This window comes from Delphinapterus leucas, chromosome 12, assembly GCF_059928025.1.
Source record: "Delphinapterus leucas isolate spDelLeu-1000000601 "Yukka" chromosome 12, BTC_Dleu_Yukka2, whole genome shotgun sequence".
In the NCBI taxonomy this organism is placed as follows: domain Eukaryota; kingdom Metazoa; phylum Chordata; class Mammalia; order Artiodactyla; family Monodontidae; genus Delphinapterus; species Delphinapterus leucas.
Window position 1 is genome coordinate 76470705 of NC_143140.1, and position 27765 is coordinate 76498469.

The window sequence follows — 27765 nt, forward strand, 5'->3', positions numbered from 1 at the left end:
GAGCTGAGACTGATGGTAAGACTTTTGATTAGCATCATTTTTGTAGTAACTAGTTATTCTACAGCACTGAATAGTTTCAAGGTATGTTTGCATTCAGTATCTCACCTGTGAAGTTAGTAGAATGATTTTGTTATTAACCTGCAGAGAAGTTACGGGACAAATTCAAGGGCTCGTGGTGGGTAAAGGTGTGCCTAGATGGTGTGCACTGGACTGTTGACACAAGGCTGTTGGCTGCAAATGTCTATCTGGTTTTACTACACCACAAAACACTTTTTAAAAATGCCTCCTGATTCTTTCATACACAAATTCATTGAGTTTCTACTCTGTCCTCTGGGACATAGATGTGAACCTTCAGAACATTCTGGTGTAGGAGTCAGGTCTGCAAAGAAGCCAGGACAGAAATGCATGGTGAATGCTCCAGCAAAGTGGATGCCAAGCGCTGTAGTAGCAAAGAAGAAAGTGGGCTGGCTCTGCTGGGCAGGTGATGCTTATACTGATGGTGAGTTTGGTATTAGAGCTGGGTCCCTAAAGGGTCAAGAAGGGTGACCCTTGTGGATCTCTTTGACTTTGACCAGTGAGGATCAGTGAGATTGCTAAGAAAGCCCACAGATATTATGTCTTGAGAAATAACTTTTTCTGTGAAGAGCTCTAAGGAGATGACTACTTTCCTCCCCCACTGCTCTGCTTTTTATTTCTGCAGACCAACTTTGTATGAGCTACTCCCATTTCCCAGGAGTTTCCCTTCCTTGAATCCCACATTTTCTTTCATGTCAGTTTATTCATTTCTTCATTCACCCAACAGACATACTAAACAGACTAAATAATGAGAAGGAGCCAGTCTTTGGAGATGTGAAGCAAAAGCTTTCTGGATTGCAAAGGCCACGAGGCAGGAAAAGCTTGACATATTCTAGGAAAAGAAATAAAGACTTTGAGACTGGAAATTAGGGTGTATTAGTAGTTGAGGTTCAGAGAGTAGGGAAGCTCTGGATCTTGGTAGGAAGCTGAGAATTTTTTCTAAGTGCAGCAGGAAGCCATTGGAGGGTTTTTAGCAGAAGAGCAAAAAGATCTAGTTTAACAAAAAGATCATGTAATTTCAATATGATCTAGACAGTTTAAAGAAAAGTGCATCCCACTGACCTTTGCCACTTGATGTACAGACAATGCGGATAATGGCTTTAGATTAAAGAGAGGAGAGGGGACAGTTGTGATTGAAAGAAGAGGGGATGACACCGGGATTTAGTGCACACCCACGTGTTGGTCGTTCTTCTCCCCCTATCTCAGTCCAGTGTGACAGGTTGCCAGCTGAGGACAGAGGGGACGGCAGGGATTCCCCCGCTCCCTCCAGGTTCTCTCAGACCCTGTGTTCATACTAAGGGGCTTGCAGGATCCTGTGCATCTCCATGTCAGTGCTGCGAGGAGCAGCCAGTAGTACTGCTGTCTCCTTGGCAGCAATTCAGCCGTCACAGTGAGCCATGTCACGTTCATGATGCAAATGAAGGGGAGCTGATTGACTTGTAAGACTTTCTTACTTAAGCCATGCCGGTCACTTCTTTATACCACCTTATCCCTTAATCCCCTGCCTTCCCATGAACTAATAATGGGTGGGGAGAAATGTTCCCCGACCGTTCAGGAGGATCACTGAGAATCTCCCTTTAGGCATTTGAAGTTGACTAAGAAGCAATTTACTCTGCTGCCTGGCACTCATGGGAAATCAGGAGCCACTGAAGAGAAGTGGAGGGAAGGCGGGCTCTGCTGAAGGGCTTGTTGGGTTCCTAGAAATGATTGAGAATGAGAACTCTTTGATTTTACTAGTTAAATTCTGATATGCACATCAGGTCTTCATCAGTCTGACATTCTGGGGCTTCATTTCATTTAAATGAGCATGCAGGGCTTCCCTGGTGGCGCAGTGGTTCAGAGTCCACCCGCCGATGCGGGGGACATGGGTTTGTGCCCCGGTCCGGGAGGATCCCACATGCCGCAGAGCGGCTGGGCCCGTGAGCCATGGCCGCTGAGCCTGTGCGTCCGGAGCCTGTGCTCCGCAACGGGAGAGGCCACAACAGTGAGGGGCCCGCGTACCGCCAAAAAAAAAAAAAAAGAGCATGCAGAAGCTACCTAATAGGGAAAACAGCGAGGGACTAAATTACCTTACCTGTTCTGTTTTCTTGAATTGCTCTTCCCCTAATTACCTTTAATCTGATTCCAAGTTCTTTTTCAAAACACACTTTACACATTTTTGAGAGGGTTGCTTGCTATCCCCTCCACCTCCCTCCCTCCTCTGTGTGTTTCCTCAGTGCCCTATTTATACGGCTCTCAAAGACGGGTGGCACTTACCACATTCTCACTAGCACTATTCTCTCTTTATAAGTTCCTTAAGAGTTCGAATCATAGGCTTATTAATTGCTGTCTTCTCTTGTGCCTGGCGTATTTCTTTATAGACTGTATGAATTTAATATGAGTTTTGAAATTCTAATTTTGGTGGAAACGTTTGTTGGAAAATTCTATTATACACTCTCATGCCACCTTGGGATGGCAGGGAAGTCGAATATTATGGCCGTGGGACAGTCATTGTTCTCTCCATTTATTATTCTTGACTCTTGAGGTAGCTGAGTCTCTGTCCCTTTATATTAAACACCTTAGAGCACACAACTTTTAAAATACAATTTTCAATTTTATTTTTTGAAATTATTCTGTATCTTTTTCTTGTTACAGCAGATCGTGGGCCTTTTAGGCCCAAGCTTCATTTATGTGTGTTTGTCTGGGAGGGGCATTAGGATCTTTCCACCTATGTAGTAGAATAGAAAGTGCATAAGCTTTGTGACAGGTTGCCACACGGAGAACTTTTAGGTTGATGGCCAAGCTTGAGTCAGCAAGATAGCCAGATATCTGCTGTATGAAGAAGTATGTGGTTACCAGGTACCTCTCCTAACAACCATAAAGCATTTTTACAGAAGTAGTTACCCTTATCATCCATCTTTTGCCACCCTCCCTCTTATGGCTGGCTCCCTCACTTCCTTCAGATCTTTCTTCAAAGATCACTGTTTTGAGATGCCTTCATGAGAACTTATCTAAAATATTACCAAGTCCATGTGGCAATATTACCCACCCAACCCTCCCTTTCCCACGTATCCTGTGTGGCCGATTGCTAAAATAATGAAACTTGCTCTCTATGTCCAAAACTCCATGCAAAGGGACATTGTGGTTCCCTTCATCAAGAGATGAACTATATTTTTCCATTCTCTTGAATCTGTGCTGGCCTTATGACTTGCTTCAAATGGTGGAATGTGATGGAAGTGATGTGCAGATTCTAGAGCTGTGCTGTCTAATACGGGAACCCTTGCCACATGTGACCGTTTCTACTTAATCAGTTACAATTAGATAAAATTTAAAATTCAGTTCCTTAGTTGTACCAGTCACATTTCAGGTACATACCAAATAGCCACACACAACTGGTGTTGCTGTAGAACATTTCCATCGTTAGAAAGTTTTTTTTGGACAGAGCTGTTGTAGAGCTAATGCCTTAAAAGATCTTGCAGTTTTCACTCTGCCCTCTGAGAATACCATTCATCATGTTGAAGAAGCCCAGTCCAGCCTGTCGGACAATTTGAGACCATACAGAGGGAAACCGAGGTGCTCTAGCTAATAGCCAGCAGTAATTTCCAGACATGCGAGTGAGACCGCCTTGGGCTTCTGTTCCCATTCAAGTCACAGACGATTACAGCCTTAGGAGTAATCCCGCATGGCAGCGGCAGAAGAGCCGGTCAGATTGCCAGGCCACAGAATCATGAAAAATAAATTGTCATTGTTTTAAGCCAATATGTTTTAGATGGATTTGACACAATGGTAATAACAGTTACCACCTTCAATCTAATGACTGCATTCATTTTGAAACTATGCCCTATGCAGTTACCTCATGAATTAGGATATGGAAAAAGGAGGGAGGATGAAGTATCACCCCTTTCAGTGAGATCAGTTCCTTGTTTAGGGAGAGAAAAGGATATTTGCTATTAATAAAATAATGACCCACAGCAAACTGAAATACTTAGTACTTACTAGCTGAATTAGATGATAGGAGAAAATTAACTTTGCATCAAAAATTATTTACCAATAATTTTCAAACTAGTTCAAATAATCCAGAGCTAACTGGAATCCAATAATTATTCCATTTTAGGATAATCAGATTTGGGGGACTTTGGTATATTTTGCTTGGTCATAATTCAAAATCATAAATAGTATTTAATTCTGAAAGCATGTCTTCTTTTATTCACTGTTCCTCAAGCGTTTATTGAGTACTTTCTGTATATGTCTAGACAGGCACTGAGAATTTTGAATGATTAAGAGGTGAGCCTCCCCCGGAAGAACTGACAGTATAATGGAGGGGACAGAGGCATGGTCTCAAAATATATTAGGATGAGCTGTGTTAAAGAAATAGGATGTGCTCTGGGAACACTGAGGTGGGAACATACTAAATATACAAGATGAGCTTTTACCTTGCAGATGAGGGGGGATAGAGGTTAATAAATAGAGTGCCTAGAGGACATTTTTGGGAAAAAGAGCAGAATTATTTTATTTTAATAACTTTATTGAGATATTATTCACATAACCTGAGATTCACTATATTAAAGTGATCAGTCCAGTGGCTTTTAGTATATTCAGAGTTGCACCACCATCATCACTATCTATGATAGTTTTGGAACATTTTCATCACCCCCCAGAGAAGCCTGACCCATGAGCACGTACCCATTCTTCCCTCAACCTCCCATCCCTGAGCAGTCACCAATCTACTTTCTGTCTCTAGACACTCACCTATTTGGACATTTCATAGTAATGGGTTTTTGTGTGTGGCTTCTTTCACTTAGCATAATGTTTTCAAGATTCAACCATGTTGTAACATGTATCACTATTTCATTCATTTTTGTTGCTGAGTAAGATCCCATTGTGTGGATATACAACATTTTGTTTATCCATTCACTAGTTGATGGTGACATTTTTTTTTTGGCCACACCGTGTGGCATGCGGGATCTTAGTTCCCTGATCAGGGATGGAACCCATGCCCCCAGCAACGGAAGCATGGAGTCTTAACCACTGGACCACCAGGGAAGTCCCCATTGACCAGCTGATGGATGTGTTTGGGTTGTGTCCACATTTTAGCTGTTATGAATAATATTGCTGTGAACATTCATGTATAAGTTTTTATGTGAACATGTGCTTTTAGTTCTCTTAGGTATATACCTAAGAGTGGTATTGCTGGGTAATATGATAACTATGTTTAACATTTTTAGGCATTTCCAAATTGTTTTTCAAAGTGGATGCACCATTTTAAGCATTCCAACAACGGTGTATGAAGGTTCCAACTTCTTCACATCCTTGCCAATACTTGTTATTGCCTGAGAACAGAATTGTTTTGAATGAAAATATAAAGTCACTAAAATAGAAAAAATTCCAATTAGATCATGTTATACTCATTTAAGACCGCCCAAATATAAGTCATGTGGTATTAGAACCTAAATCTGAATGACACTTTGTAGCTCTGTGTACAAAACAACTCTGTTGGAGTCTAATTATCTTATCATTAATGTTCACCAGGTGGTTAGGAAATGCTGATTTTCTTTTATATCTAATTGAGAGGTAAAGGACAGTGAAATGATTATATGTGTAGTGCTGTTGAAAGTTAAACCCATTTCTGACATGCAATTAAATATAATTGAAATAGAACAAATTGAATAACAAAATTAAATTTGCAAAGTAGAGTATGAACAGATATTAAATGTATGCTGTCCTCTGGGATATTTGGGTGGTGAGTTGGCATTAGAGCTCGAGCCCCATATTTTTACTTCCTCTGCGTAGTTCCCACCTGCCCACACTTGCCTCCTCTACTTCACTACCTCAGCGTCTCCAAGGAGTTTAGGAGACATTCCCCCGCCAACACGCTGTGCAGAGAGGATTGTTTTATGAAGCGCTGGGGTTCAGTGTGGTCAGGAAGGAAAATAGGTTCTCCAGACCTGTGGGGCTTTCTCTCAGACTCAGACTTTTTTTGTGGCCATGCCACGTGGCATGCAGGATCTTAGTTCCCTGACCAGGGTTCGAACCCGTGACCCCTGCAGTGGACACTGGGGAACTGCAGTTCCAATCAGTGGACCGCTGGGGAAGTCCCCAGACTTGTTTTTTAATGACTATCAGAGACCTGACAATGATACTATAAACAAACAAAAATATATGTCTGACAGCCCCCATCACCACCGTCTTGTCCAGCTCTTCAGTGACTTTCCAGCACCCAGTATTTGTTAAGTCTCAGGCGCGCAGGACACAGTCACTGTCATGCCATTTCTCTCTACTCCTTGCCTGCTCCTCTCATCCCTCCCCACCTGTGATGGTCTCTTTCAACTTCATTACCAGTGTTTTTCTGTTGTTCAGTTTCAGTTTTTTAATGTAAGATTATTCTGATATTTCTAGAAATTAAAAATTTTGGCTTTTTATTTACTGTGGAAGATGAGATATAGCCTCCAAATACCCCGTCATCCCAACATATATCAAATGCTGTTAAAAAAGTACTTATGTTCAGAAGGACTTTGTTGATTCTAAAATACTATCAGAGTGTAATATTTTAGAAAATGAAAAGTTGAGTTTTCATAATGCATTGCCGAGGAACTGTATTAAAAGCAAAATATTAGAGCCAGTAGGTGTTTATGTACATAATTTAAGAGGTAACAATATTAAGAGCAATTTTGATTTAGCTGCAGTATTAAAATAGCACATGAGAAAGTCTTCATTTACTCTTACCTTGCAGTAGTCACTAGACGAGTTTTGTTGTTTTTAAACCCTAGTCAATTAAGTCTTAATCACCAAACATTTTATAGGAGCAGAGGTGAAAGTTTGACCCTACTTAAAACCACAGAAGTACTAAAGACAAACTATTCTGAGACTTATAGATTTGCATGAAAAAGTCACAAGGGCAAAACTGTAATGGCCTCAGCATGAGAGATGGAATATATTTTATGATAATTGGAGACTGTCTTTTATGTGTTCTCTTTGGTTTAGTTTTGATTTCATGTACTTTAATTTGTCTTTATGTCTTAATTTTTCTCTTAATATATTCCAAAGAATGTAAAACACTTCTGAGGATCTCATTACTACTTGTGAAATCGCCTCTAGCTCTACCACTGGATGTAATTTTTTTGGTCAGTCTTATAAGAAAAAAGTATCTTAGATTTAGCAGTCTGACGGTAGTGATAACCCTAAAAGTACATTTTGTGTAAGATCAAATATACTGTAGCAATTTCCCTTAGGTGAATATTGTAAATTTTGGAGGTTCTGATGTTTTCTTTCCATATAAGTTCTACAGGAATCATCTTTTTGCTTTTATCCATGTTTCATCATTCATATGTGTAGAATTTACATTTTTACTGCTAACCTCGCTAACATGCTGGTGATGAGACATTCCCTTGACAAATGTGATCAGAAGTGGTCTAACTGAAGATGTTCCGTGACTTGAACACATTAGGTTACAAATTCAACTTTTGCTTCTCTTTGCAAAGGCACTGAGACGTGAGTTAAAGGAGAAAGAGTATTCTGTCCTGAATGCTATAGACCAAGCTCGAGTTTTCCTGGCTGATCAACCAATTGAGGCCCCTGAAGAACCAAGAAGAAACCTACAGTCAAAAACAGGTGAGACTGATTTCTTTATACATCATAAAAACACATGTGAGGAGAACAAAACACCAGAATCAACAAGAGAATTTTCTTACAGCATATCAGGACCTGATATTTTAAAATGTCTTACAGAATTTCAGGATCTAGTATTAAAATTTTTCTCCTAAGTATTACTTTAGTCAAATATGTCATTTTGAACAAATATTTAGATTCTTAAATTAAAAAATAAAATGGCTGTATACTTCGGTATCATTACTTTAAAGGGGAATTAACTGCAGAAAAATACTTTGTTAAAAAGCATAGTGTAACTAAAAATAATTTCTTTAAGAAATAAAAATTTATATTTCTTATATTTAAACTACATGATAAATAATTGTAAGTAGAAGAATGATATTTAAAATACAAGAGTAAGCATAAATTATTTAAATATCTAGAAGGTAAGATTATTTAACTTCTCTTTTTCAAGATTACTTTTTTAAATAAGACACCAAAGCCCCTTTCTTTTACAAGCAGACAACAGAATTTCTTTAATTTAAACATAACAACCTATAATATTTATGTACTTTGGCTTAAAGCTGAAACAGTATCTACCTTACTAGCAGATAGCAATAAATCACATAGTAGATTTAAGAGATGAATTTGGGGGCCAACATATATCTTTATTTTGATTTTTCACTTATGGCATAAAAGCATTCTGATGCATTTTAAAAAATAAACATGCCATTCAAAATATTTTCTCATCATTCACTTTCCATAGTAAAACCAGACCTGAAAGACTGCCTCCTGCTATGTCCAGCAGTGTAATTCATGAGCATTTATTACTTGTAAGGGAAGTACAGTTGGAAAATGCTTTGACTGTAGCTGGAACTGGATCAGACATTTGGAAAGTAGCCATTTTCCTCCTCAGCCTTTCTCAGGGAAGCTCTACTTCAATCGGAATAAATTTCCCATCAGGATCATGATTTTCTTGACCCTTTGTGTGTGTGTGTGTGTGTGTGTGTGTGTGTATACAGAGACACAGCATACTTATCATCTCTTCCAGCGTTGGTTTTTATTTTCTGCTGGCAGTATCACTGTTTTTCTAGTCAGCCTACCGGGGACCTAAGTCATTGTTGAGTCTCCGCCTCTCTCAGTCTGCAAATCACTCATGATTGTTACTTCTATCTTTGGAGACTTATGCCTCCTGAATTATACATGTATTATATACACACACGGACATACGTATGCACACAACATGCACACAGCTACATAGTAGGTTGTTGAATGACTTGTACGCTGAGCACACTCGGGTGTGGGTAGGAGGGACAGGATTAGCTGGGACAGGATCACTAGAAGCAGCAGCCCAGAGAGAGGGGCAGAACGGCTGTGTGTCAGGGGAAGTCGGCAGAGCTGGGGGCAGGGGAGGTGGGGGCAGGGGCTGTGCCTGGACAGGGGGTAGGAGTGAGGGGCTTGTACGCACTGTCTGGTGCAGATTACAAGGCCCTGGAAAGTTGGACAGAGCATTTCGACTTCAATACAGCAAGAAGAAGGCGCTATTTCACTGGGGTTTTTTTCTTTTAAGCTTGGAAGAAAAATAAGAAGTTCACTTGTCTCGCCTTATCCAATTTAAAGTCTACCTTAAATCTGCTTGTCTCATGTCCTTGCTTTTCAGAGAATAGAGGAAACGTTTTTATAGTAAGCTATTTCATAGCAGTAAAAAAGTGTTTTATCACTAGAGTTTCACTTTGCTATAAATTTTCTTCCTTAGTGGTTAGTCAGTTTAAGGGGTAAAAACATATGGCTTTTGAGTCCTTATTTTGCTGTGACATCAGGACATTTTTAAGACCTATTTTCACATACTATATTTGTGAGGCAAGAAAAAAAGTCATGTCAGTTTAACTTTATGATTTTTTTTGTTTTGGAGTGTTTTTTGTTTGTTTTTTTACAATTAGCCATTTTCACGCTTTCTCCTTTCCTGATATTATTTTGTGTAATGTTGGCTGACTTTAGCTGTTGTTAAAAGTAAATAAAAGAAAATGATCCGTAATAGCTTTTATACTTTGTTGTTTACCATGACTTACGAACAACTGCTATCAGTCATAGTGTTTGAACATTAGTTATCTTGTGTGATGCTACTCAAAGTACTCAATGTTGGAGGGACTAGAGCAGGGAGAAATTGTATAATGATTTTTTGGTTCTATTTAATAAGCATTTATAGAGTATGCTATGTGTAATGTGCCAAAGGACACACCAAGGTGAATCCATCTCTTTGTTTTTAAGTAACTCTTCCAGAAAATACTTCTTGCCATGATTTTTCTCTCGCAAAGCCTTTTCTCCTGGCTCCTTTTTTTTCTGTTATCAGTTATCTTATAGTGTCATATGTGTATATATGCATTTTATGATAGCTTATGGAGTTTTATTTTATTACTGTGTAGCACAGGATGAGTTGCTCTCGAGCATCTTTTAATTGATAAATGCTGTTGAAAACAAGCAAACTAATTATTTCAATCAAGTGATCAGTTGCGGACAAAGAATTTTATCAGGTATGCTCTGCTAGATATTTTCTTTTTTCCCCCCAGTTTTATTGAGATATAATTGACATAACATTGTACAAGTTTAAGGTGTACAACATAATAATTTGATATTTGTATATATTGTGAAATGATCACCACAGTAAGTCTAGTTAACATCTGTCACCTCACATAATTACAATTTTTTTCCCTTGTGATGAGAACTTTTAAGATCTACTCTCCTAGCAACTTTCAAGTATGTATATTTTAAACACTTAAAAATCATTACTAATATTAACTGCCCTATTTCAGTCCCTTACCATCTTTTGCTAGGACTTTTCAGTACTTTTTTTTTTTTTGGCCACTCCGTGTGACTTGTGGGGTCTTAGTTCCCTGACTAATGATTGAACTCACGCCCTTGGCAGTGAAAGTGTGGAGTCCTAACCACTGGACCGTCAGGGAATTCCCTCAGTACTTTTGTGTGTGTGTGTGTGTGTATACATCTTTTTAAATTTAATTTAATTTTTTTATACAGCAGGTTATTAGTTATCCATTTTATACATAGTAATGTATACATGTCAATCCCAATCTCCCAATTCATCCCCCCGACTTTCCCCCCTTGGTGTCCATACGTTTGTTCTCTACATCTGTGTCTCTATTTCTGCCCTGCAAACCGGTTCATCTGTACCATCTTTTTAGGTTCCACATATATGTGTTAATATACGATATTTGTTTTTCTCTTTCTGACTTACTTCACTCTGTATGACAGTCTCTAGATTCATCCACGTCTCTACAAATGACCCAATTTCATTCCTTGTTATGGCTGAGTAATATTCCATTGCATATATGTGCCACATCTTCTTTATCCATTCATCTGTCGATGGGTATTTAGGTTGCTTCGCAGTACTTTCTTAATTGGTATCCCTGCATCAACATAAATAGATGCTACAGTGATACATCTAAAACACAAAACTGGCATCTACAAACCACTGGTAGTCACTGAAATGGGATCTGAGCTCCTTCACCTGTCGTACAAGGCTGCACAGTGATTTGGCCTCAGTTTTCCAGTGTGGCAGCATCTCATGCTTCTCTCTGCTCCAAACTAATGTCCCTTTGACACCCACCAGCTTCTCGTGATGTTCTGCAGGTAATGGTCTTCTTAACTTTATTCTGTTGTCTATTCTGGTTTTTTTCTGCCCATAGGTCCCTCCTACCTGATCTCCAACTCCTTCCTCCTTTGCCTGCCCAGCCCCTGCTCATTCTGTCCCACTCACTGCAGGCTTTGTTTCTTCCTGGACCGATTCCTCTCCCAGCTCTCCTCCTTGCCTCCCTGGTACCCTGTCATCTCTCTGACTGTATTATTAATATCTGTATCTGAAGCTCAGCCCTGCCCTTGCTTACTGACCTTTCTCAGTTACTGAGAATCTGAAAGAATGTGAACAATTATCTGAGCAGCCAAGATAGATATTATGTAGAAAATATAGTGAAGATCTTATTAGCTCTTAGAAAAACCACCCTCTCCGAGGTATTAACTCTTACTTTAGATACTGTTGTAAGTAGTTTAACTTGTTTTCCAGTGAATTATGGGTATGTAGCAAGATGGAAATGACAGGACAGGGGAAAAGGTTGACAGTGAGAAATGACTTCAAGAAGTCTGACAGCAATGAGGAGAAAGAAAATTATAAAAAGGATACTTGGAGATTCTAAAATAAAACAGAATAGTCTTTGGGGCCTTTTACAATAAAAGAAAAGCTGAAGCTATGAATTGTAGTTTGTTTATTTTTGAAGACAGAATATAATTCAGTTAAGAGAAGGCCTAGGAGTTTATACTATATTTTAGTGAATTCCCTTCCAAAATGGCAACCGTAAAAAAAAAATCAGGTTAAATGAATGAAATGTAGCTGTCTGGACCACTCAGCTACCCAGAATTACTCACTCTACTTATAAATGGTTATTAAGTCAGTATAATTTTTAATCGGACTAAAATTACCTGAATCATTACAGAAATTTTACAAAGTTCACAACTTTGTCAATAGTTCCCTTATCTTGAGTGATATGGAACTACTTAATTGGATTTCAATTGTGTCATGTCAGTGTATAATATTTCCTCTTGGGCTTCCCTGGTGGCGCAGTGGTTGAGAGTCCGCCTGCCGATGCAGGGGACATGGGTTCATGCCCCGGTCTGGGAAGATCCCACATGCCGTGGAGTGGCTGGGCCCGTGAGCCATGGCCGCTGAGCCTGCGCGTCCGGAGCCTGTGCTCCACAACGGGAGAGGCCACAACAGTGAGAGGCCTGCGTACCGCAAAAAAAAAAAATTTTCCTCTTAGTGAAGTTGAATTGTTTCTCATTTGATTTTAACCACGTGGTTTATATCTGTTAAAAAGTAGAATAGTGGAACAACAACTGTCTCATCATTATTCGCGTTGTTCTTTGTATTTGTACTTCTCAGACCACTTTTGTATTCTCCTAACTATCTCAATGAGTTGAGCAGATCATACAGTGTGCCTTTTTAAAAAAAATTTAAATAAAAATACAAAGGCTAAGAAAATATTGTGGTGCCGACCAAGGTTATCAGCTAATGTAGGGTAGATCAAGGGACAGAGCACTAAGCTTCTATGGTGGTGACTCTCCTTAACCCCTGGTTTTTTGGCTGGCTTTCAACTCATCCCTTCATTTTTATCTCCTCTCTCTTTCTCTCTGCTCACTGGCCACTGAGCTCCTAGCTCCTTCTTGACTTTCAGTGTCTAGAGCCTCTTAACCCTGCACAAATGTTTCTTGGCTTCTTCCTTGTTCACCCAACCTCCCTGCTGTTCTCAGTCCCAGATTTGAATTCCTTTGAAAACCACACAGCTGCATAATGAAAGTAGATGTGCAAGACAGCCCGCATACATCTTGAGGTAGTCAGGGAATACATGTGCCTTCTCACATGTTCGTTACCTGCAGCTTAGGTTAAAAGTCAAAATTGCATGGGGGAGTTACAGCCTTATGTCTACGTCCCCCTCTCTACTGCACACACAGATGCAGGCAGGTGTGTATGCAGATGTGCATGCACACACACATTTTATGAGTTGAGGCTATGGTATCGATTACTAAATTAACACTTTAATAAGACATTTCACCTCTAACAGTGTTTAGAAAATTATACAAATGATTGTATATGTGGGTATAGAAAAGCTATTTTCCTCTGCTCAGGTTTTAATTTCAAGACAAAAAAAGATTGCATTTTTTTTGTTCATAAATTTCCTCTTGAGTCTTCTTTAAAATTTATTCCAGTCAAGGCGTTACTATTACTACAACTATTATTTTACTGCAGGCTGTCTGAACATTATTTCTTTTTCAGCCTGGTGAAGTTACTTAATTTATTTTGTTTCGTTTAAATGACAGAGGAAAAATAAAGCAGCTATTGCTTTAGTGTGTTCATAGTTGTGCGTAGTGTCTATAGTTGTGTATGTGTATTGTTTATTCATACACAGCTTTTTATGGTTGTATACGATTGTACCTGTGATTAATGGCTAATAATAAACATTTCAGATAAAAAAGTATGTATGGATTAGTGTTCTTCCTCTTTGGTCTTGTCCAGCTGTGTGTGTATGTAGTAGTAGTTAATATTTTAACTCAGAATATACTGTTTTCTTTTAATTATTAAATGCTTCATAATATTTTAGAAAGCCAGGTAGTATTTTTCACCTATGTGAAATCTCATATATTTTATGATACAACAAAGAAGTAATAAATGACATTTTTCAGTCTACTATGTCAGTCCATTTTGTGCCAGTATTAGCAAACTTGTGCAAATAAAATTTCATGATCACTAAATGAGTGAAAAGGTGAGATTATCATAGAGTTTAGAAATTACTTTTATATTGATTCTCAGTATAACGTAAGGTTACATAAAAAAGATGGCAATAATTATTTCCTTGCATCTCATAAAATGAGGCCAAATTACACATAACCTAACCTAAGTAATTAGGTAGTAAAACTCATGGGTGTTTTTCCCCAGGGCATTTTTTGTTTTCCTAATAACTGCTTTATTAATTAGAACCCCATTCATTGTAAATGACAGACAGCCAGCTTCCGTAAGTGTAGGCACATGGGCAAATGTATTGGCGCCCATAACCAAATTACAGTGAGGGCAAGGACACAGCTGGCCACAGGAATCTAAATGGCAGTCAGAGACTTTCTCCATGTCTTCCTTTCTGCCTCTCTCCACAAGTTTTCATTTTCTTTGCTTTCCTATGACCTTATACCTCACAACCACATACCAGGGAGGGAAAACCCTTCTTTAGATCCAGCACATTCCAAAAGAGAGCAACAACTCACTCAGCTTGAGTAACATGGAGCTCAGGGTCTTCTGGGATTGGCAGACCCCCTTTATAAGCATCATGTTAGATGGAGGAGGAATCAATGCCCAAAAAGGAAGGGAGAAGAGAGAAATGTTAGTCAACATAGATGTTCACAACAAATCAACATTTATCAGGGTCCTACAGTGTTCCAGGCACCGTTTCCTTTAATTCTCATAACAACTCTTTGATGTATGCGTACTATTACCACCCATTTGACAGATGAAGAAACTGAGACTTTGAGATGTTTGGATGCCTACTGTGACAGAGCTGAAACACCAACTCAGGCTTGTCACAACCCTTGATGCCCTGAACCATCACAGCATACTATCTTAACTACCCCAATAATCAAAGTACTTCTAGATAATCAGTAAAAATAAGATTTTGCTTTCTATATTCTTCTACTTATAAAAATTTCATGCAATAATTAATATGCTTTTCCCTTCATTCTTACTTTTCCTCTTCTGAAATATTAGGCTGCTTAATAGAATGACATACCAGTTCACTGATTTCCTAGCACCAAGGGAGAAGGTGTTTAGGCAATATTAGACTTTGTCTTTTTAATTTTCATAAAAATACTTGAAGGAATAAAAATTGCTTTCAGGCCTATAGACCAAGGCAATAATTTAATTAGCTTCGTAAGTCCAAATTAGATTAGTAAAGTTATAATGCATGAAAAGACACAGAAAAATATGTTACTTTCATTTCCAGTGTTAACTACAGAGATCCAGTGTGATCCTTCCCATTTTAAGGTTCCATAATGTATGAATGGATGTAATGAATCCAGTCTTCAACTTTCCTAAAATATAATGAGCCGGCTGAGTAAGCGTATTGATTGGATAAAAATTTCAAAAACTTGTTTGCATGCTAATGAATACCATCATAGTGAAATTCAATTTAAATAAATCAACATTCTTGATGAAGAATTATATGATAATAAAAGTTAGTTTGATGGACACAGCATTTTAAATTAATTGTTTACCATCTGTTATGGTCTCTAATCACCATTACAGCCATCCATAAATCACATGTGCCTCGTAAGAAACGATGACAATAATTTACTTGTATGTATTTTATTGAAATCAACATCTGGAGTGTCACTCTGATTTAAACATAAAGCACAGGAGGAGACTAAACGCTTTCAGTGTGATGTGTTCCTCTTTTCCTGTTGTTGCTTTTCCTCTTGAGAGCTGGAGTCTTCACGAGTGAATTGGAGGGTTTGCTATCTTTTAAAAAGTATAATCCTAGCCAAGGCATAAATTCTCCACTTTAAACTTCTCACTTATTTTGGCAGTACATAAACCTAAGACATGCCAAACTTCTTTCATAAGAATGGCTAAGCTTGAATAGAAAGCCCAGGACTTCTTTTTTGTCTTTTTTTCGGTACGCAGGCCTCTCACTGTTGTGGCCTCTCCCGTTGCGGAGCACAGGCTCCGGATGCGCAGGCTCAGCGGCCATGGCTCACAGGCCCAGTCGCTCCGCGGCATGTGGGATCTTCCCGGACCGGGGCACAAACCCGTGTCCCCTGCATCGGCAGGCGGACTCTCAACCACTGCGCCACCAGGGAAGCCCCCAGGACTTCTTTTGTACGTTGATGGATCATTAGCGGCTATGTTCTTCAGGGAAGCAGCCTGGGGAGGGATGGGCAGTGGTGTGGCCAGAAATGTGAGACTTTTAATTGAAGAGCCCTGTCCTTTGATCTTAAAGGTGAATTTTTTTTTATCAAAACAAAGATATTGAACATAGATCTATTTATTCATTTGACCAGTACTTATTGAATGCCTACCATGTGCCAGGTAGTATTCTAGATATGGGGAGACAGCAGTGAACAAAACATATCCTTGCCCACCTGGCACTTACATTCCCAACTTCTATTCTCCCCTCTCAGAACCACCAGTGACCTGTCTGCTGCTGTCCAGCACTCAAAACTGACTTGAATAAATTATAAAACTGCCATTAGTGTGAGGAAATTCAGGGAATATTCCATTACAGAAAATGGATTTCATGTGGCTTAGCTAGTTCTGTTCCATGGCCTTTCTGCTGTTCCTCCCTTTTTCCTTGGAGGTTGACCTTCTTAATGGTCTCTTCATGCTTCATCCTTAGCTCAATGCTGGGTTTTTTTACTTTGGCCCACTTTTTAGGAAGAGTAAAACAAAGTATTCAGACTCTAGCTCAACCTTTATTGACTTCTGGTCAGAAGTGCTGGTTATCTCTCTCCATGGTGTGATGTATATTCCTGTTCTCTCCATCTGTCCCGCCTCCACCCATAACCCCCATTAATACCTTATATTTTGGTATTTGTGGAAGACGTTCCCTAAATCTCTTTACTTTGGAGTTCTTGCTTTTCCCTAAATGTATCTGTCCACGATCTTTTTCTTTTTCCTTAAGGGTTTGACAAGTTCGTTGGCAGCATGGATGGATCCTTATCGTCTTTATCATATTCCTACTGAAAGATTTAGGCTACACATTATCAGGTTAATCTACTTTGGGTAGCCTGTTACTATTGTCATCTTTATAATTTATTAGATGAAAATAATTAGAAATATTGTAGTCATCAGCTGATGGCACTTGATGGTGTACTTTTAATCTGGTTCCTAATGGATTGTCACCAGTTATCATACAGTATAGGAAGTGGGCAGGGTCCTCTTCAACACTGATCATTTCAGACAGATTAAGTTGATCTTAACCATGTAATCAGAAAATTTGAGGAGAATATGTTTTGCATTGTCTGAATCAGGAGCATCTTTTGGGCATGAAGAAGAGAGAGAAAAGTGGAGCGGGGATGAAGACCGGGAGTGAGCGTAAGTCACGTCTAGTCTCTAGATCTACAGGAATGCTTTGTTTTTTTCTGTGAATTCTTGTTGGCTAATCAACTTGGTTTGCTTACGTGAAAATCTCTAGAGATATCTAAACCTCCCAGGCTTAGTAACAAAATCATTTTAAAAATGAAAGAAATTAACCTCTGTTGAAGCTTTTCTGTGTGCCAGGCATGTATCGGTAGCTTTATAGGTATTAACTGAAGTTCAAGGAGATAAGCAATATATCTATGATTATATAATTAGTTAGTATTGAAATTGGCCTATGAACAAACCTTGCCTTGCACCAAATTGTCCATGGGGTGAAAATGCTACTCTGGAGAATTTTTTCCTATACTTGTTTGTCTTAATATCTCCTCTTCCTCTCTTGGTGAAATACAATAAGATTACAGATACATGTAAAAAATAAGCAAACAGTACAAATAAGATGGAATGACCATACTTGAAATGACTTTGTAAGGTTTATCCTTTTATTTCACAGTAAAAAAAAAAAAAGGTTGTTTTTTTTTCTTTTTTTTAAATATAAATGCTGTCATGGGTTTGGGAAGGAGGAAGAAAAAATAAGTGGGAAGATTTCCACTTAAAATTATGAAGTTGAATATTCTCAATAAAGATTAAAGCTGGAAATTCCGTTCAGAAAATTGAAAATTTCAATTCAGTAATTATATATATTGAGGACATACTAGTCTCTAGACTGAGTACTGCAAAACCAAGATGAAAAGAACAAACATGCATGACATAAGGCTTTAGACTCTAAGAAGTCAGTATGGAGATTATGTGTCTATTCTGTAATTGATAAAGGAAATACGATAAATATGGAAAATCTTTATTTAAAATAACTGGGCTGATTCAAAATCGATTTGTACATTATTTCATAGGAGGAACATATACTTTAACGTTTTTAAATGTAAAAAAAAATTATAGCACACAAAAGGAGGGTTTTTTTTTTCCTCTACTGTAAGATTTCTTGGAGACATACAGCAGCTTTGCCTTTCTTATATAATTGAATTTCAGAGGTAAAAGAGGCCCTTAGTGTAAAATGTTTCCCCAGATGAGAAAATAGGGCTCCCACTTGGTAAAGCTGGGATGAGCAGGTCATCTAGCTCACCTAGGAGCCAAGGGCAGGATGGGAGCAGTGCTGATTGCAAGTCTTAGTCTCTGCTTCTGGTCCAGGTTCGTGTTCCACCTGTATTCCAGTGAAGCATGTGAGTCTTTCTCCCCAGGGCAGAAAGGAGAGAGTGGTGTAAATGCCGTGCAATTAATTTGCATATTTGAAGAATAAAAACCACTGGACAAGAAAGAAAACTTCAGGATTGGTCATTCCTTTTTCCTCTCTCTTCTTCCTTCTTCCTAAAGATAATTATCTACTCTTCCTTAAATGTTTTGTAACACAATAAAACAATTGCTATTTTAATTATATAAATATAAAGTAAATATGTTAATATTTATAATACATCATATCACATTATACTATATATACTATGTAATACAAATATAAAAATTAAATACAATTCCATCCTCAGATTTTGTCCAGATAAATGAGAAGGTGTGAAGGGAGAAGAATGGGAGAATGAAGAGTGAAACAAAGTACTCTCTCTCAAAAACATCCCCAGACACACACACACACACACACACACACACACACACACACACACACACACGGAGTAGGAAAGTGACCTAGGAAAAGTGCTTCTGGTCTGTGAACTGTCACTAAATTTACTTGGTTTTATCCTGCTATTTCCTCCGTCTCCTGATTAGCCTCTATTACTGCCTTTTCAAATGCAAATTACCCTCTTATCACTGAGCTTCATTTGCTCTCCCACCTTCAGTAGTTGGTGCCCTGCTCTGCATGAGAATGACAGAGCAGCTCACTGGATTGGAAACACTCTGTACAGCTTCAACAGCAGTGACCAGAGAAATCAATTTATAAGCCAGTAGGCTGACGGTGTTCTGTTCTGGCAACACGTTACAGTCACCTGGGGAGCTTTTTAAAATTTATCCATGCCGCCCTTCACCCTTGACCAACTAAATCAGAATCTTTTAATACTTCGTCCTTGGGGATCAGCGTTTAAAAACAAACAAGCAAGCAAGCAGACAAACTGTCAAGGTGGTTTCTAATATGTCACCAGAATTCAGAACCACTGGTCCAGAAGATTCTCCACTCTTGCATGAGGGTCTTAAAATTTACTGCAAAGTATCCATTCAGAAAATTTGAAGCAAACTTTGTCCTTTGATTTTCAATTAACACGAGGATTTTTTTTTTAATGTTGGGATATCCCTTTATTATTTTCATCTTTCATGCTGTCTTGCTGTTTTAATTTGTTTTTTCTATTTTCTTACCCCAAACTGTCATAACTTGGGATTTCACATGTTGCTTCTTATTACCTGTTTCACAAACATCCTGGAAAGTTTTTGTTTGGCTTTTTACTTCGCTCTGTTCTTGGTTTAAAGTATGCATTAAACTGAGATTGCTGCTGCAACAGGAAGCACTTTTATTCTGACTCAGTGATTAATTAATATGCTTCCTTTCTGGCAAACAGATGGCGAATTGAACGTAGAACTTTTCTTCTGAGTAGCTGCCTGAGTGGGGATTATATTATAAATAGTACAAAAAGACTGCTCAATCAAAAGATTTTACATTAAGTGAAGACAAAAAGTCACAGCCAGTGTTGGGTATTTTATCACAGGACAAAGAAGCCGTATGTCTCCCTGCCAGGTTATTCAGTGACTAACTTAGAAACAATTTTTACTTTATCCAGAGGAAAATCATCATAATTAAGTTGTCTCTTCTGAAATTGGCACTGTATTTTTTTATTTTACAAAAGTCAGTAAAACATGAGTGCTCAAAATATATCTTTGAAAAAGCTGAAGTGACTTATTAACAAACACAGGTGTTACCGTCATAAAAATTATCAACTCCCTTTCTCATCAGGTTAAGAATGATTTTTTTCACCTTACACAGAGCATGGTATATGTATATAAAATATGGATCGTATTAATATTACATATTTTTCATTTTATAAAAATACCTTGAAGGCTTAAGGATTTAAATAAAGTTGCCCTTTTGATGATGTACCTTTCCATACAAAGCTTTTTCTAAGTTTCCTAAACTTGAAATCCTGACATATTATAAGTTTTAGGGCTTTTTTCCAGGATTCCCGACTGCCTCCCATCACCGTTGTACTGGACTGTATCTGAGCCTAAACATTCCTTGAAGCTGGGTCTCTAACTCACTTACTTTCCTTATTTATCTTTTACTGGTATGCTCAACCTATCTACTTATCATGACATTGTCTCTTCTTGTAATCAATTCAGCTGACAGGAGACTGGTCATGTTTCTGTGTAGCCTCACAGCCTTTCAGCAGCACACTCAGAGTTCTGTGGTTGCTAAACTCTTCATCATCCATGTAGTTCCCAGGGATTTATTATAGCTGCTTTCACCTAAATATTGAGGTCTCGAAATTTCTGGAAACTTAGATAAAAATAAATGTTCTGTCCCTTTGACTGTTAACTAATATTTAAATAAAGACAGGCAGACAAATTTATGTTGCGTTGGAAAGTTACAGTTTAGGAGAGCTTGCTTCGGTTCATCTTACCAGAGGTTTGATGAACTTCAGTGCATTTTATGAATGGTTTGGAATATTTTGAGGGGAAGTGGATGTTGCTAATGTGATTGATACTGAAAGATGGGATGTTATCTCAAAGAAGAATATGCACTTCTATCTTAAATTAATGTACAGTTTACCTTGATTGTATGTTTCTGACTTGCCTCTCTGTTGTCCAGGGGACACTTAGGACAACCATCAAACCAGCTAGAGAGGAAAGGAGGCATCCTGGGGTGTTGAGGGTAGTGAGGCCCAGGAGTGTTTAGCTGGGGATCCATTTAAGCTGTTTTGAGAGTGTCTGCTCTGTGACCATCAAGTTCCCCTGCCCTTGACTTGCCAGCTTCTCATCACTATATTTCTGACCCTTGGCTTTCAACTTGATTTTGACTTCTGACCGTTCCCTTTGCTTGTTTTCTAGACTCTTACTCTTTCTTCCTGCCCCTGTGCTGTGGCAGCATCTTGCATTATGCCTGCCCTTTCCTGTCTGAAAAGTCCACCTTATTTCAGACATTCTGGAAGCCGTCTTGCTCTATTAAATATTTAGGGTTGTCTTTGAAGCCTTGCTGTCTTCTTGTTGAAATATTTGTGGATGTGCTACACTTCTGGGCTACAAAGAATGCCTTGTATTAAAGATTCAGCGACGATGAAGTATCTAAGATATGTTGTCTTCAGTTGTATTTTTTTGTGACACGATAAATTAATCTTACTTTTTCAGAGTTTTTCCTCACGACTTAAAGCTATTTCTCTCCCAATTATCATTCCCATTTCTCTGAGGACAAAGAAAAACTAATGAAAAGCTGTCTTTGGATTTTATGTAATTAATTTATGTTAAAGAAAAGTTGTTTTATTTCTTGAGTTATCTTGTTACATTTCGAGGTTTGCAAATACATTAAAATTCAGAAGTCACCAAAACCACTGGGCCACTTTTACTCTGAGTAGCTCTTTTCTTCTTTGGAGAAGTAGTTAGGGATTAGTGGAGGAAGTATGGAAACAGTTTTTCTTACCCTGGCTAGTGTATGCTGGTAGCAACCCTTCCAAAGGTGATTCACACTTGGCTCTAAGAATGTAGAGTTGATCAAGCATCCAAATATTCTTTCTTTTTTTTTAAATCACAGAACTGACTCCTGAGGAGAGAGCCCAAAAGATTGCCAAAGCCATGCGTAAGCAGTCTTCTGAAGTCAAAGAGAAGTGGGAAAGTCTAAACGCTGTTACTAGCAATTGGCAAAAGCAAGTGGACAAGGCGTTGGAGAAGCTCAGAGACCTGCAGGGAGCGATGGATGACCTGGATGCTGACCTGAAGGAGGCGGAGGCCGTGCGGAATGGCTGGAAGCCTGTGGGAGACTTGCTCATCGACTCACTGCAAGACCACATTGAGAAAACCATGGTCAGCATCCCTGCCTCAGATAAAGGATTTAAGAAATACTTTATTGTTAAATATAACACAAATAAGGAGAGCCACATATATAAACTGTTATGAGGGATTGTTATAATGTCAACACTGTTGGCATTAGAATATAGAACTTTTCCAGACATAATAGATGTTTTCCATATGCCCCTCACCATCAGAATCCCCCTCCCTGCCAAAATAACGACTAAGGTGACTTTTACAATAATTTACTTTCACTTTTCTTTATACGTTTTCACCCAGCTGTGCATCCCTAAACAATATAGGTTAGTTTTACCTGTTTTTGTTGAGTATTTTTTGTTTTTTTAATAATACAGCCGAGGACCTTTAATTATATTACTGAGGTTGGGTCTTTTTTTTTGGCTGCGTTAGTTTTTTTGTTGCTGCTCGCGGGCTTTCTCTAGTTGTGGCAAGGGGGGGGCTACTCTTCCTTGCGGTGCGCGTACTTCTCATTGCAATGGCTTCTCTTGTTGCAGAGCACGGGCTCTGGGAGCGTGGGCTTCAGTAGGTGTGGCGCATGGGCTCAGTAGTTGTGGCTCGTGGGCTCTAGAACGCAGGCCCAGTAGTTGTTGCACAGGGGCTTTAGTTGCTCCGTGGCATGTGGGATCTTCTGGACCAGGGCTTGAACCCATGTCCCCTGCATTGGCAGGAAGATTCTTCACTTTTCTTTTTTTTTGCGGTACGCGGGCCTCTCACTGTTGTGGCCTCTCCCGTTGCGGAGCACAGGCTCTGGACGCGCAGGCTCAGCGGCCATGGCTCACGGGCCCAGCCGCTCCGTGGCATGTGGGATCTTCCCAGACCGGGTCGTGAACCTGTGTCCCCTGCATCGGCAGGCGGACTCTCAACCACTGCGCCACCAGGGAAGCCCTGGCAGGCAGATTCTTAATCACTGCTCCGCCAGGGAGGTCCCTGTAAGAATATTTTAAAGTCCCTTTTAATCTCCAGATTTCCCATTTATCTTTTGTTTGTTTTCTTTGCAGTGTATTTGTTGAAGAAACTGAATTGTTTCTTTGACAGTGTTTCTCACAGTCTGGATCTTACAGAATGGCATCCACATGGTGTAGTCTAGCAGGCTCCTTTTTAAATCGGTGGTTGGATTTAGAAGTTTAATCAAAAGTATACTGTTTTCCTGGGAGTTCTTATCTGCTAATTATATCTTATTGTCTGAGTATGTAATGAAGAATTCGTTTAGCTATAAATTCTGTTTGTAATCAGGTACTGCCCAGAGTTAAGGATGTTAGACCTCTGGTCTAGATTCCCTTTGGCTCCCGTATTGTAGAACATATCCAGAAAAGCAGTTAATGGAATTTAGGCAATAAAAGACACGAATAACAGATTTAGAGTGTATTAGGTTTTTAGTAGCATAGTAAACTATATACTAGGTAGTCATGAATCAAATCAAAGGATAAACGGATGAAAAATCAGACTGACAATATCAATATCATGAATGGAATTTTTATTGCAAAAGATATACATCTTTTGTGCACAGATATTGGATAATACTATCCCTTTGTTTCGCATGTGGCTGAATAGGAAAGAGAAGGAAGGTCTAGGAAATTAACTGAATCCTACTCAGGCAAATTACATGAGTAAGTAAATATATGTGTAGACAGAGGAATAATAATAATAGATCGCCTTTACTGATGCTTGCTATGTGCCGAGAACAAGATAAGTATTATTATGATGTCCATTTTACAAATGATGACATTGTAGATATTGCTCAAGCCCACACAGCTAGGAAGTGGTGGAGTTTTCTTGATTTCTTTCTTGCTCTTCTCTTTCATTGTAGAGACCTCACTCATAATAATGTAATTAAGCTTAACTTTGATCAACTGCTTGAATTTGAATCTTTAAAAACTACGTATTAAATTTTCAACCCCAAATTTTTATTACTGAAAGAGTATTGGAGTGCCATCTTTCACTGTAAATATACATGTTTCCAATGACCCTGTGAATTAAGTAGCCTTCTTCCTTGACTGTAGTATCCAAAACACTTTTCCATAATTGAATCTGAGTTAAAATAACAAACTAAAAATAAAACCTTTTAGGATAGGTTCTTTGGAAGTTGCACACTTCTTGTATTTTAAAAGATGATTTTTAAACACTGAAAATCTTTAAGCCAATGGTTTACAAAAAGTATGTTCTATTGGTTTGCAAAACCTCTTGGTTGGAGCAAGAATTTACCCATTTGAATTTGAAAGCATCAGTTTTTAATACAGGATGACTAGTGTTGAGGGAAAAATGAAGTTATATCTGGACTAAAAATTTGAGAGTTGTTAATCCCATTTGATTGAAGAAATTACCCACCTCTGCATCCAAATCCTTCTGTTTAAATTTCTGCTTATGTGGGAAAGCTAGGAAAAATACAGCCAATATTTAAGACAAAGTAATAAACTGTGGATTAAGATATTTTAACATCTTATTAGGAAAAAAGAAAATAAAACCCAAGTCTCTTTAAACCAAGTAAAATTGATGCAAAGTCCGGGGTGTTTTGCATGTGCTCTAAAGTATACCCCAATCCCAGTGAAGCTATAGGCAGGTAAAAATAAGTTCTGATTATTACCAAATATTATTAAATATGCCAAAGCAACTGGAAAACAAAAGCTTTTAGGGTAATCGAATAATTTTAACTTCCTAAAATTATCCTTAATCATTCTTATTTGCAGAATACACACCTCTGACAAGAGAAGGGCTGGGATTCACATCTGCCAACGGGTTGCCAGTCAGCACCTTTAACACTAACAGATGCTTCTGTTTTTATAGCAAAGAAAACCACATAGATTTTTGTTCTCTTATAGGAAAGTACAGCCAAAACACGATAAATTGGTTCTTTATACCAGAACATACAACAGATCTGAAACCATTTTAAAATTTGCTTTATTTTAGAAAGCCCCTTAATTTGGAGCTCTTAAAAACCAAAAGATAAACTTTCTTAATAGAAAGATCCTTGTTACCATAAAACACTGGACCACAAAAACAAAATTAAACCTAAAATGCATTGTTTGTCTAGGACTTTTATTTTATTATTTATTTATTTATTTTATTTTTGCCTGCATTGGGTCTTCGTTGCTGCGCACGGGCTTTTCTCTGGTTGCAACGAGCGAGAGCTGCTCTTCGTTGCCGTGCGTGGGCTTCTCATGGTGGTGGCTTCTCTTGTTGCGGAGCACGGGCTCTGGGCGTGCGGGCTTCAGTAGTTGTGGCTCTTGGGCTCTAGAGCACAGGCTCAGTAGTTGTGGCTCACGGGCTTAGTTGCTCCGCGGCATGTGGGATCTTCCCGGACCAGGGCTGTATCCAGTGTCCCCTGCATTGGCAGGCAGATTCTTAACTACTGAACCACCAGGGAGGCCCTGTCTAAGGACTTTTAATGGTTTTACCTGTGGCTTGTAAGAGAAAAAGCATTACTTTTATAGAGGGAAAAAACAGTTTCTTCTATAAGATTTTAAAAAATCTGTCTTGAAGTTACAATTTTTAAAAAACTGCCACCATGTTCTGAAATAAAACTGGTTATTATTTAAAATTATATGAATCTGAGAATATTTTGTAGCATTTCATTTTTTATATTTATTTATTTTTGCGGTACGCGGGCCTCTCACTGTTGTGGCCTCTCCCGTTGCGGAGTACAGGCTCCGGACGCCGCAGGCTCAGCCGGCCATGGCTCACGGGCCTAGCCGCTCTGCCGCATGTGGGATCTTCCCGGACCGGGGCACGAACCCGTGTCCCCTGCATCGGCAGGCGGACTCTCAACCACTGCGCCACCAGGGAAGCCCCTAGCATTTCATTTTTAATCGTTAATACCTTCAAAATACAAAGTTATTGATTTTATAAGCTGATTATTAGTGTATGATGTAAAGTCATAACTGAAGAAACCTTGAAAGATTTGAGTTCTGTAATTGTTCTCAAACTGAACCTGAGGGCATTCAGGTCTTTTCAAAGTCCAGACTGAAACATTCTCTTTTCCCATCCCTCTCTCTGTCCCATGCTTCTATATTAATTATGAATTCTTTAGACCTATAATGTCTCTGTTATCATATATCTGCTTTTCTCATTGAACTGTATTTGTGAATCCGTTTATTTGTACACATTCTGTCATCCATGAAAGACCAGCATCTGCAGTCATGGAGAAAAACTATCATAGCTCTGAATTCCTTCCATGCTGCAGCAGTTTTCACGTCTTCATGGGCTTCCCTTCTTCTACCTGATTCTTAACTTTTTTTCCTTTATGCTACATTACAGAGTCATTTACTAACCCCGCAACCTCAGGTACCATCTATTTACAGCTGAATCCCAAATGTCCATCTCCAGGCCTGACTTTGAATTGCTGCTGTCTTCAGGGTGCTAGTGATATTTCTTTCTGTACATTGACTTCCATGCTTACTGTTTTGGGTGTCATTTACACAGTTACCCCCAAAGTCCGTATCTTTCACTCTGTCCCTGGGCTCCAGATCTGTTCTTCTGACTCTCCAGCTTGACCTTCCTCGTGGTTTTTGGACATATTCAAGAATTTTGAAATGCTGAAACGTATTCTCAGATTTACCTAAAATTAATTTTCTTTTTAAAAATAAGGTCATATTATTTTGATGTTTACCAACCATAATGATTATTTCTAGCCTTTACATGTTATAAAAGGGGGCTGGGAAGTGGTTAGAGAGGTTTTCTTTTTATAAGCATAAGGAGGAAGTCAAATTAATATTGTAGTGTTTTAATAAAACTTTATAGCCTTCAAAGCACTTTGATACCTATTATTCATTAGCTAAACTTGGAGTGATGAAAGAGGAGAAGAAAGGGAGCTCATAGACATAGGCCTAGTCTCTTAAGGGGTGGAGATTATAGAAATGATGAAATTTGAGAGCTGATGCTAATAGTATGTTGATAACACCTAATACCTGTAAGTATGGTACATGATTAATTTTTGACACACCAAAGAGTTAAAACTATGCTGTTCTCTTTTAATATCCCAGTTCTATTCCCAATTCCATATTGGCTTAATCTTGCCTCAAGTACCATTTTTTGAGCCTTCATCATTAGAAATGAACTCTGCCCCTCTTGTATTGCAAACTTTGTGCTTAGTCCTGGAGACTGTCCATTCTCAAGAAGCTTCCATTCTATGGGGGGGGCATTAAAATATGAATGCTTACAATACCAAGAACTAAGAGCTCTGATAAGAAATGATGTTTAAAATCTACAACAAGTGGTTCATATGGCACCAAACAATCAAGAATGTCTCCCACCATAAAGCCTGTTTTGTGTGTCCAGAGATGTGCAGCCTGGAAATCCTGGCTAGGTTGGAGATGGCAGATAGAATGCTGGGGAGCACATGGGCGGGGCCTGCAGCTAGGGCTGGGGAGGGAAAGACCTCTGGGAAATCTTCCCAATGGGTTGGGCACTCCAGTGAGTTTTTTAAGGGATGGGTCAGATCTAAGCAAAGACTTTGTGGGGAAAAGGATACATGAAAATAGAGGGGG

General features: G+C 38.8%; 1 protein-coding gene across 11 annotated transcripts in view; it reads left to right on the plus strand.

Annotated features, from left to right (window-relative positions):
* Window positions 1-27765, plus strand: part of UTRN (utrophin) — a 508091-nt gene that overhangs the window by 383975 nt on the left and 96351 nt on the right. For all 11 annotated transcript variants that reach the window (XM_089922090.1, XM_089922091.1, XM_089922085.1 and 8 more), the window contains 2 exons: window positions 7533-7662; window positions 22014-22282. In XM_089922090.1, coding sequence (XP_089778216.1) covers window positions 7533-7662; window positions 22014-22282 — 399 coding nt within the window. The remainder of the gene's footprint in view (window positions 1-7532; window positions 7663-22013; window positions 22283-27765) is intronic.